The sequence below is a fragment of the Eptatretus burgeri genome, chromosome 11, assembly GCF_056783735.1.
Source record: "Eptatretus burgeri isolate ZD-2024b chromosome 11, Ebu_testis_v1, whole genome shotgun sequence".
Taxonomy (NCBI): Eukaryota; Metazoa; Chordata; class Myxini; order Myxiniformes; family Myxinidae; genus Eptatretus; species Eptatretus burgeri.
In genome coordinates this window covers 36568008-36580971 of record NC_140971.1, presented here as the reverse complement: position 1 = coordinate 36580971, position 12964 = coordinate 36568008, and the positions used below count along the sequence as shown (strand labels likewise).

At 41.5% G+C, this 12964-nt stretch overlaps 1 protein-coding gene across 1 annotated transcript; it reads left to right on the top strand.

Moving 5' to 3' along the window:
* The first annotated feature begins 1892 nt into the window (after window positions 1-1892).
* On the top strand, window positions 1893-8399 carry LOC147016876 (doublesex- and mab-3-related transcription factor A2-like). The gene is made up of 2 exons (XM_085846010.1): window positions 1893-2521; window positions 7205-8399. Exons 1-2 carry the CDS (start codon window positions 2143-2145, stop codon window positions 7939-7941), a joined length of 1116 nt encoding a protein of 371 aa, XP_085702136.1. The 5' UTR covers window positions 1893-2142; the 3' UTR covers window positions 7942-8399.
* The last annotated feature ends 4565 nt before the right edge of the window (window positions 8400-12964 follow it).

Here is a 12964-nt window from a genome sequence, read left to right as displayed (position 1 = left end):
ATGTCGACATAGATATATATATATAAAAATATGCCCACTCTTCTGTATGTCTGCGCATAAAATGACCACAAGACTTGGTGGTGTAATTGTTTGAGCGTCTGTTCTGAATCTGGGAAGTTAGTGGTTTGAACCCTGCGTTTGAACTATGGCCTAGTCAAACTGAAGACTTTAATATTGGTTGGAGCTGCTTCCTTGCTTGATGCATCAGCATTTAAAAAAATGATAGAGCATTGACAAAGAACCATAGGTTGGCAACCATTGTGGTGGCATGATGGCCCTCATGGCTTCCCCCTGCAATGAAATCTGTCAGGGAACTCTTATTTTAAAATGTACTGTATTTCGTCATTATGTACAACACTGTCATATATATATATATATATATATATATATATATATATATATATATATATATATCTATATATATATATATATATATATATATATTTATTGAGTCAACGTTTCAATGCTCCTTGGTATATATATATATATATATATATATATATATATATATATATATATATATATATATATATATATATATATATATATATATATATATACATATAAAATATGTTTGGTATTTAATAATTGTTACAGGATTGTAATTTGAATAAAGAACGCGTAATTGTGGAGGTAATTGCGAGTAAAGACTAACCATTTGACATTTACGTCGTATTTACAGAAAGCAAAGCGTGTTGTCTTTATGCATCGACAGACGTTCGTCGTAAACATTGAGTGATATAAGAGGCCATCTTTGTATTGAAGCACTCACCGCGGATGGGGGTTGGAAGTTGGGTGTTGGGGGGGAATAAAAAGAGTTTCCCGAATGAGGTAAAAGGAGGACAGAGGGGTCGGGTTAGTATACATAGTGACAATGGAATTAAGGAGGTTGGCTGATGATATAGAGTCCTGTGGAGGTAAAAGAAGTAGAGGAGGGCGTATTTTACATGGTGCGGTGGCGTCAAAAACGAATTGTGCGTACGTAATAAACAGATGGTATCATTTATATTTACTCCATTTTAATATTTTTCAAAGAATAATAATAATAATAAGAAGAAGAAGAAGAATATAACCTTGCTTTGAGCAGAAAAATCCGATTTTGAAAGGTGTTACGAACACATTTATTTTCCCCAAATTGCCGAAAATCGGGAACTTTTTAACGAAAAGTAGAAATTAAACAAATTGTACATTTTATCGAAACAGTTCGGTTTTACATTCACTTGTTTCCTTGGTAACGTTGCTCGAGGCTCATGTGGCGGAGATGCCACACCAATCACACGTGTCTGGACGAAGTCGGTAGTCGTCACGCCGTATGGCGCACACCTTTACCTGGATTTATATACATATATATATATATATATATATATATATATATATATATATATATATATATATATATATATATATATATATATATATATATATATATATATATTCACGATATCATTGGTATCTCCACAATGGAACAAGATGACGGATGTCCCATTAATCCCCATTTTAAACCCCAATCTCCCTGAATATGTAAACCTTAAATTGAGCTCCAAATGAGGGTTTTCATGAAGGGCTGAGTACGTACGTACATGATCGTACGGTGCACAGGTCGATGTGTAAATGTTGTGGAGTGAACGCGACCGTGTGTTACACGGAAAACAGAGTGCGCCCTCCATATTATCGCTCATCGTGTCGACACCCGCGCTTGGAGCGCGCTGTTTCCTATCCACGTAATTATACACGTCCGTATAATCTTACATTTTCATTTCCACAATTACAGTAAAATGTTACAATGCGCCACCACCGAGAATGCGCGATATCGGATTTAAGTGGCTGTTGATCGATCCCCACCCTCCTCCACCATCCATTAGCCCAACCTCCCCGCACTTTATAACAGCCTCGTCCCAGTGCTGTAACAGGTATCGCGGCGTGAGGTGCTCGAGACGCTTTGAATACGTTGAGGGAAGTGGTGGTGGTGGTGGTGGTGGCGGTGGTGGTGTTGTTTGTTGACACGGTGGTGCGGAGGAAGATTCGAATCGTTTTGAATAAACAACAGAAGGTGAGTGTGAGTGGTTTCGTGGTGAGTGCAGCGGGACCATCGTTTGAAGGGAAGTGAGATCCCGTGTTGTGAAGCCAAGACCGTATGTATGTATGGACCACTTGAGAGACCGTCTGATGGAGTACCGCGCGGGCACCGCCAACTCGGAGCCCTCTGGGTTGATTCCAATGCCCGGAGCGCTCCTACGTCCGAACCTGACGCTCCTTCGCGCCTCCTCGTCGTCGGCGGCGGCGGCTGTCTCCTCGTCCTCCCGTACGCCCAAGTGTGCTCGTTGCCGCAACCACGGCGTCGTGTCGGCGCTCAAAGGTCACAAGCGCTTTTGCCGCTGGCGGGATTGTCTGTGCGCCAAGTGCGCGCTCATCGCCGAACGGCAACGGGTCATGGCCGCGCAGGTGGCATTGAGACGGCAGCAAGCGGCCGAGGAGAGTCAAGCTCGACGCTTACACATGCTCTACGGGCAAGCGGTAAACGGTGAGTTCCACGGTGTTTACATCACGTGGGTTGTGTTGACTGCACCATATGTACTGTCATTACGTCACCACGTGAATACTGTGCAATTTCATTGCATAACCTGTTGTAATAGCCTTGTTGAAATTGCTATAACATGACGTGGTTATTATATTATATATATATATATATATATATAACATCACATGGTTATTATTATTATATATATATATATATATGTATATAAATATGATAGATATAACATGACGTGGTTATTATTTTTATATATATATATATATATATATATATATATATATATATATATATATATATATATATGATAGATATAACATCACGTGGTTATTATATATATATATATATATATATATAACATCACATGGTTATTATTATTATTATTATATAAATATGATAGATATAACATCACGTGGTTATTATATATATATATATATATATGTTGTTGTTCGTCTTTCGGCTGCTCCCGTTAGGGGTCGCCACAGCGGATCATACGTTATGATCCGCATACTGATTTGGCACAGGTTTTACGCCGGATGCCCTGCCTGACGCAACCCTGGTCGCCTCTTTCGACACAGGGATAATGATTGGGTTTCGCCATGATTCCGGGCTGCCCTACACCCTCTCATATCGCGGACCAGCGCAGAGCTCCCGTCCTCAAGCGATCCTCCAATCCAAGCCTCCGAGTAGCCGGATTACAGGATATATATATATATATATATATATATATATATATATATATATATATATATATATATATATATATATATATATATAATGGATATAACATCATGTCATGTGGTTATTATTTTTATATATATATATATATATATATATATATATATATGATAGATGTAACATCACGTGGTTATTATTTTTATATATATATATATATATATATATATATATATATATATATATATATATATTCTTTTATATATATAATACATATAACATCACATGGTTATTATTTTTTATATATATATATATATATATATATATATATATATATATATATATATATATTACATAAAACATCACATGGTTATTATTTTATATATATATATATATATATATTACATAAAACATCACATGGTTATTATTTTATATATATATATATATATATATATATATATATATATATATATATATATATGATACATATAACATCACGTGGTTATTATTTTATATATATATATAACATGAAGTGGTTATTATTATTATTTATATATAAATGATAGATATAACATGACGTGGTTATTATATGATAATATGATATAACATCATGTCATGTGGTTATTATTTTTATATATATATATAATTTTATATATGTGATAGATAGAACATCACGTGGTTATTTTTTTTTATAGATATAATATTGCGTGTTTGCTTTACGAATCATTTTCCCGTCCATGGTTGGCTCCAAGATACGGAAACATTCCCGACTCAAACAGCACACTTGAGTGTTCCACCAGCACGAATACTGCGTCATACTATAGTCACAATTTGTTGCAGGTGTTCATAATATTGAGCACGATCGTGGACCATGGGGGGTGCGTCGGAAAACGAATATGGTCATGTTGCAGGTAATAATGCACAAAGAAGAAAGCGATTTGTACTTCTCCATCCTAAAGATGTCACTTTCTTATCTGCACTGATGTCACGTTTAAAGCTTGCCATTGATGCAGCGGCGAATTAGCACATAGGCAGCAGGACCCTGATCTCAATGAGGACCCTTGGAAAAGTAAATTTGCTGTTACAATGTTCCATACCAGATCCACCACTATTATATTATGTTTCCAGTTACCGTTCGGGATGTTTCAGTTCTGGTTTGGGCTTTACACAGTTGTTGGGTTCTCTGCACTCGAGCACCGCGTGACCGTCGAGTCGAGTTGGAGGTGCGAAACCAGACGATACTTGATAATACAATGATTATGCACAAGAATGACCACGCTGTGGTCACAACCTGTGACATAATCTGGTAACTGCCAATTGGGAAACGCATATTTAAAACGATATCAAAAGATTAGCTCGACACCTCTCATCCATGTCAACCTCCGCCACCGTCATATCAAAACAAGCTGGTTTGTCAGTCATGGATTGTTTAACCCCAACATGGGGGCATTCAAAAACAACGTAATGCTATTTGTTTAGTAATATACGTAACGGTCACAAGTCTGTAGGCAAATTTTTATTTTATTTTATAAATTCATGTTCCAATGTGCAAATGGCTTGCAACGTCATCGGTCAGATGGCAGTTTTGTTAGAATTCACAGGTAGTTCAAAAATATGGATCGCCGGTACTTAAGCAGGAGTGAAACAAGAAAGGTGAGACAGAGGAGGTGAAAGGAGTTCCTTTGTTTAAAAAGGTACCACCAGCTATAAACCAATACTTCAAGGAAAACGAATAACGACAGACTAAGACGATGGCGACATTGCTTCGGGTTCGGCAGACATGGTTGTATGGTGTACAAGGTCTGCTTGCTCATGATAATAAATAATTTAATTTACCCCTTGAACATGAACTTCAATGGTTCGTTAAGGGTAGCAGCTCAAAGGGGTTACAAGCAGTTGGAACAGGGATGGTCCTGATCATGAATGGGTGGTATTTTTTTTTAGTCCACACCATAGTCCACTAAAAAACATAATGTTAAATTGTTATTATTATTATAATTAACGTTTGATTATGCTATTACTTGTACAATTTTAAGCAAGGTATGTCCCTGCAATGCATACTTTATTGACTCGATAAATAACAAAACGCATCATTCTGAGGTCACAATGACATGGTCAGGACACGTTGACTTGAAGTTGATTGGTCTGAAGGTTAAACTGGACTTTCGCGAAGGTTTTTCTTTTCAAACTTCTAATATGCTGCATAGTATTTCATAATCACTGGATGAGGTTTTAAAAGATTAACGAGTAATCACCCGGTTTAAAGTTCCCAATCGTGTTGTTTTTTTAAGCCCAATCGAGGTTGCACCTGATGCGTAAAGACCACTACATGAACTCAAAATTAAAAAAACATAATTCTTGTATACAGTCTAGAGTCATGGAAGACCAGAAAGGAGACGTTAGAACGTGCAATACAGAAAGTAGGCGGAAGAAGACTAGGAGACCACTGAGATAGACCACGGAGCTGTTTGCGATGGGAAATTGATAGGCCATAGACTCGGCTTCATCGCAGAAGATTCTAATAATCTTTAAGGCCTTGTTTTCCACAGTGTCAAGCTGAAGGCCTTGTAGGTGAATAGAAGTTCAGGTGTGCCAAGGAAGGACTTTATACGACGAAGAATGCCCAGTCGGTGACTGGCTTTGGAGGCCAACTTTGAAATGTGGTTTTCCCAAGATCCTGGCTGATAGTGAAACTCAAGAGTTTTAAGGACTTCACTTCCTCAAAAGGATTGTTCAGTAAGTCGATGGGAGAGGCGGTGGAGCGATGGGGAGTTCACCAGATGGTTTTAGAGATAGCAAGCTTGGTCAGGATTGAAAGGCATATTCCAAGTGTGTTGACTAGCCTGTCAAAGCTACCTTTTCTACCCCCGTTAACCAACCCCACCTCCTTCCAAATTTTCATTTTTTTCCTTCCTGAGAGTTTGGTCCATCTTGTGGCAACGAGCACACTGTCAAGGTCTGAAGAGAGGGAAGAGGGTGCTGCCTGCCCATCTGAAGAATGAGGGATGTCACGGCAGAGGGTGGATTTGGCAGCAAAGAAATGAAGACTATTTTCTAGCGAGTCAAAGAGACCGTTGATGAAGATGGGGAATAGGACTGGGTCCAGAACACTGCTTTTGGGGGCACTCCAGCCTTAACATGGAGAGGAGATGAAAGTATTCCTGTGAAAGCCGCATGTTGGCTTCGTGAGTTGAGGAAGTCAGTGAGCCATGTGCGGAGTTGGCCGTGGAGGCCGTAGGCAGAGAGTTTGGAGAGCAAAGCGGGATGCTGGATTATATCAAAAGCTTGATATATGTCTATTCCTCATTTTCTAATGAGCCTTAAGGCTGCCCTTTCTTTGGCTTTAAAACCATGGCGAATGATATTTTGAGAATTCCTCACCATAATCAAACGAGCAATTTGAAACGAATAAACGTTGTACATACCGACTGATGAAGACACAAAACGTCATCATCATCATGTTTCATTTCATGCAGAACAGATATCAAGTACTGTTCTGCCGAAGCAGTTTCGTGGCTATCGGGATACAATCCTGGACGGGTCGCCACTTCAAAAAAGGAAGTCAGGGCAGTAATTTGGAATTTGTTCAGTCTGCCGTGGAGAGCTTGCCGACTCTTTATCGTGCACCGACTAATTCTGGCAAACAGGACATCCAGTTTACTGTCCTAGTCAGACGGGACACCCAATTTAACATCCATCCGAGGGACGAAAAACTCATTGATGCCTTGCTTTGCCTGTGAGACACGAGGATGACTGTTTATAACTGGGTCGAGATTCAAACTCAGACAAGACAGCTTGGAGATGAGTATGCATGTCTGTTAATCTGCTAGTCCAGACAAAAAATCTGGTAGGGTTGTTCATTGAATCAATCACTGACTGACTCTTATCGATAGGTTGGCAGTCCCGGTGAAATCGATGACATACGGTACCTATGTGTTAATCTCAAATGTGAAAGTTTGGATTTTATTGTTATTAAAGGCAACATGCTTTGGTTTACAGGTCCAAGCTCTTCGTGGAAAAGCAATGAAGAAACATTTCTCAAGATGGGCGCGAGTTCAGAAGGACCCACATTTCTGGATCCCACTCGCACATCCGAACCACCGTGTCTGGGTCCCGTGCCTCGGGAGAGCCGCACAGACCTGCACCCAGGCGAGAAAAGTCCAACAAGCACCGTGCGACCTACAAACCATGTGGAGTCACATTCGGCACCTGTAGCAAGCGCCGAGTCTATTGCTTTTCCCCAGCATCGGGACCCTCTAGATTTGCTGAGCCAAGTGTTCCCCGGACTTGCGCCAGCAACACTCCGCCTCGCGCTGCAGCGCTGCCATGGGGATGTGCTCAGGACCATCGAACTCGTCTTCAACCGCGTCGATCCCAGGGATCGGCATGCCCAGAACCACCCGTGTCCGGAGCCTAGCCTTGGGGTGGGCCCACTCGGCTCTCCTGGAGTCCGGTCCGCATTCTCCCCACTGTCCTCCCCCGTCCGTAGTTCCCCTTATTCACTGTACCCACATCTTGGGCTCAGCTCGCTACGCCTTGCGTACGCACCACAACCCGGGGGACTCGCACTCCTACCCACGTACCATGGGCCTGCCGGCCGATTTCTCCCGACTCCAGGGCCTGTCCGCAGAGTCCCCATGGAACGCACATCAGCTCCCCCGATGGAGGCACTGCATCAGGACAGGAACGCAAGAAGCTGTGTTCCGTGCTTGCAGAGGCCAAAAGCACGGCCGTAAGACAAAGCGTCGATTAAAAAAGAAAAATAGCAACAACAGTAACTGTTTTCAGGATCTCCAGATCGGATTTCATCCTGAGAGATTCTCTGCAAGTGTGATTACCAGCAAATACAAAGCTGTAAGGCCTGATTCGAACGCTAGTCACTGGCAATATATTCTGGTTTGGTGTGTGGGGTGCAGACATGCAGGTTTACAGATCACTCCCATGAGTGCCTGAGTCAAGACCTTGTCCCCGGAATGGTTTATTTTGCAAGTCCAATAGGATTGGAAACTAAAATGGATGAATCCACGTGTAAACAACTACTGATGAAGGATGTGATGAATGTTTGTTTCTTTCTAATGATGTGATGTATAGTTATATACCGATTCATGTGAGGGTGCATTTTGGGTTTATATTTGGAGTTCACACGGAGGAGTTCAAGGTTAGAGCAGTGCATCAATAAATGGTTTGGTTCTAATTTTGCTTTGTTGTACAAATTCATCAATATAACAATGTATGCAGGGACTACTCAGCAGCATCTCTTTAATTTGTCATGAATGTGTTGTGTCTTGATTGTCTGTCTTGTACGTATCGGTTCCTACTTCCTATACTATATGTATTGATGTTTGGCTTATTTATTTTGGGTCTCTCTCTGGTGCTCTCCCTGAAGGGAAGGTTCAGCGTTGTTGAAGTCCAGTTTCACGGTGAGGATCTTTTTGCCATTTTGCAAATATAGTCTCGGTGGTTTGCTTTTTGCCATCTGTCAGGGGAGGAATTTGTAATAATTAGTCCAGGGTGCCGGCGATAACTCACTCTTCGCAAAAGATACCATGGGATCTTTAACTTCCAAAGTATAAATGGTAGAGGCAAGACACCCAGGTATCCATCCGTGGCATTTCACACATTGTGATGCAACACCCTCCTTGAAAATTACCAATCTGCCAGTTTATAGTTGGGTTGAGATTCAAACCCAAACATGATAGCGCAAAGGTAGGTGTACAACCTTTATACCATCCTGTACCAGACTCTAAGGCAATGGATGTTTATCATAAGTATGTCTTAGTTGTTGAACCTCGACATAAACAACTGAAAAGTCCAATATGTCAATGTTTTGGTCACACAATTCAACAACTAATTTTGGATTTGGATACGAATATGTAACGTGATTTTAGAATTAAATTGACACCAATTTTGTACGGTGTATTCAGTCATTCGTTTGTTCATTGTTCCGCTGTCAATTTTATGGTTACATATAAAGCGGGTTTAGAATATAAGATAAATCGACTAATGAACGAAACCACAGTTAGAATAGGAAGTGAATTGGGCTGTTATAATTACAATAATATGAGAATGTAGGCAGACAGGAAGAAATGTGAATGTAATCAACAAGAAATTAATTGAGGGATACAAAAACCACCGTGGGGAAGCAAGTAGTAGCTGAAGTTTCGGTTGTTCAACCTTCGTTAACCCTCTTTTTCCCTGAAGGCTTTTCCGCAACTGTCGATCCATTTGTTCCAGATGTGTTCTGTGGCGTTCATGTCAAGTACTCCGTGGTGTGCAGGGAAGAGGTTTTGGACGTATTCACGGTATATCATACATGGCACCATCTTCCTGCATGTTATATATTATATTCACATGCAGATAACCCAGTTCCACCAGGCTGTTATAAGGGAATTTGTTCCCAATCAAGTGTGGAATATTTAGGGAGTTTTCTGGGAGTGTCCTTTGACAGCATAATAGTCACTTACTGTCAAGACTGCTAAGGTTTCTCAGTGACATAAGTTGACAAAAAGGTAATTATACATTCAAAGGAATTAACTGAATAGTTTCCGGTTATATTCTTTTTTTTTTTTTATTTTTTTTTTTTACTTGCGGTTGGTGTGCGAGCCAATGACCTTGAGCCTATGCACTGCCTGTATGTGCAACCTCGCCACAAAAATGCACATAACTCGAAATTGCGTGAATATCGATATTTGTAGTCCTCATGCACTGTCCGTACCCAAGAGCTCTTAAATGAGATATCATGACAAATGAGGACACAAGATGAAAGGAAGTTTTGGGTGGTGGGGGGGGGGGTGAAAAAACAGAAAGGATGAAAATATACTATTCACCTGCTGTATGTGCAACACTCCTTGCAGGGTCAGTGGCTCACCTGTCTCGCTTGTTCCGCCCGCACACACCGAGGCGCCCTTGTGTGCCAGCCTCTCGCTTCCAATAAACACCGTAAAGAGCTCTGCAAAAAGCCTGCCTTGTGCATATGCACCCCTGGGCTGATTACATCACTGAATTTCTCCATTGGCTGTACCTACAGCCACATGATGTCACGACCCAGGCTCTGTTTTTACTCATTAATGAATGACCATGCAATCATGAAATTAAATCAAATGGATTCAGGAAGGAAGGAGAAGAAGCATGACACAAAGGCCGATGGGGGGCATTGTTCTCTCTGCACACCCGATCCTGGCAGCTCTAATCTATGTATTATGGGACATCCTATTCTAACATTGATGATGAAGTGACTAATTAACCCCGTCATTTTTTTATAACTGCCCCCTCCTCTCTCGTACTTTGCACAAAGTCTCACCTCATGCTGAGAAAGGATAAGATGAAAATGTCTACTGATATGCGTTACAACCCTACTCTAATCCCAAAATAATTAAAGTTCCATAGGTGTATGCTGTGCACATTCTATCTGCCAGGATCCTACCTTCTCACAAAAATCCATCCATATGCACATACTTATCAGTTCAACATGGCATTTCAAAATATACAAACAATAAAAGGTGGCTCCACCTTTAAGCATGAGCATCCACATTTTAAATTAACGCAGAAACCAGCAATAAAAGAGTTCAGAATTGATGGTCCACGGTCTGTAGAGGAAGGAAGGGGGCAACAAAAGTTCATGCGGGGCAGCAATAGTTCATGAAGCAAATCACAGTTCATGGTCATGGGGCTGCAAAACAATGGGCCAGCAAATAAAAGTCAGAGACAAGGCAACAATAGGTTATTGCTGCAACAATGACTGCAGGCTGGTCTCGGCTGCAACAAAGCTTGGCAGCAGGCTCTTAGTGTCAGCAGTAATGTCTTCAGTTGGCTGCGGCTGATGGTAAGGATGGTGTATGATCTCAGCAGTGGGGATGGGAAGGCTGGCTCCAAATCCTAAAACTGTGCCTAAAAACGGAAAGAAATGATGTGGCAGGCAGGACCTCACCTGGCTCACTGAAAGAGGGGTAACTGGCTATTTACGTTAACTCATACCTAACAATTTGGGATACAAACAGTCCTCTCAAATGCCAGTTGTTCCTTTTCTAGCCATACTAGCAGCTGACACATGTTGAATGATGCAGAGAGATAAAGAGAGAGGGCTGGGAGAGAGAGAGCTGGGAGAGAAAGGAGGAGATATATATATATAGACATAGACAGACCTACCTCTACTAAACCCAAGTGAAACACCACAAACACGTTTCTCAAAGTTACCTTGAACATACTATGGTGGTCCGAACAACTATTTCTCCCCACTGGTCAGGATGCAGATCCCATCCTACAGATTTGAATATGGCTCTTGTAAATTCTTAAATTTAGTGTTTCAGCAGAATCAGCTGGTTCTGCAGTGGAGCCCCATTTCAGGCCTCCTTACCTGGCTTTGTTTGGCTCTGGCACCCGAGACCTTAGGGTGAACCTAGATTGGAGACTCTAGAGCATCCACCCACACAGTTCCTAACTAAATGTGGAGCCTTCCATGGCACCCACTGTACCCTCATGGCTTTCATGCCGCAGCCCTCTCTTGGACACCTGGGCTCTCAACTCCAAACTAACTCACCCTCCTTCCATCTCTGGTGGCTCTCAGCCACTCAGGAGGCCCCGAGGTGCCTTCAATCTCAGTCACTCAGTGCCTTCAATTACCACACTCCTACTTCTTGGATCACACTCCCAGCCCATACATTACACGTTTGCACCCAATTTTATAAACTTCAACTCCAAATTTGCCATGCCAAATGACTGGCAACTTCACAGTTTCCATTTTCAAAACCTCTAACCCCATATCTTACCTACCACAAACTGGAGGTTATTTCCAGTAAGGGGTGTTGCTCTTTCACAAGTTTTCCACACCACTCACTCCCAACACCATGAATACCTGAAGTTAGGCACACTCATTCCACATTCACTTCATGTTAGCACTACCCACTCATTCTCCATTCATCCCAAACCCTGCAAGAAAAGAAAGGCATGCCTAACCTCTTTTGCTCCAACAAAGGGTAAGGCCTGAAACATCAGTTTCTCTTTTATTCTTGGCAGATCAATTACCATATAAGGTACAGCATTTGATTTCCTATTTGTTTTGACACCCTAACATTATGTTCATCAAAATAAATGCCAATATGACCCAAGTAAAATTTGTCTCAAAACCTTTCTAAAATTCTCTAAGGGTTTTTCTCAGATATTCTACACTCAAAAGTATCAATCTTCCCTTGTAATGCAAGATATTAACATCTCCTCTGCTGGGCTGACAGGATGGCCGAGAGATACACACACTTGCCTCGAAAGCGGTCTTGCCTGAGTTTGAATCCTGACGCAGCTATAAACTGTCATCCTGGTGTTTCACAGGCAGGGTGATTCATCAATGTGTGTCGTCCCTCTGGTGGACATTAAACGGGATTTCCCATACGCTGGCATTAGTTGGTGGATGTTAAAGGTCCCACGGTGTCCATCCCAAAGACGAGGCGAGCTATCGCCGGCACCGCAAACAAATTCCGAATTCCTGTCTGAACCAAGAGAGGGCATTGCATCAGCAGCACAGGCGTGCCCCTCAGCTGCTTCCCGCAGCCTTGCGCTGCATACGAACGAGAAGTGTCCTCCGCTCTCTACAATTTGTCAGTTCATCAACTGCCACGACCTACAGGGTGACCTGAAAGTCGTTTTACCCTTGATACCTCAAGACATTTATTTGGTCCCTATTTTTTGATGTATCGGTAAATGGCGTAGCTTACGAGCATATATTAATAAACTGGCTGGTACCACAACTTTTAGTGTTGCATTTTGCGT

Coding starts and splice junctions, on each gene's coding strand:
- LOC147016876 (XM_085846010.1), top strand. CDS start 2,143: ATGGACCACTTGAGAGACCGTCTGATGGAGTACCGCGCGGGCACCGCC. Junction 2,522..7,204: donor CTACGGGCAAGCGGTAAACG/GTGAGTTCCACG, acceptor TTTGGTTTACAG/GTCCAAGCTCTTCGTGGAAA.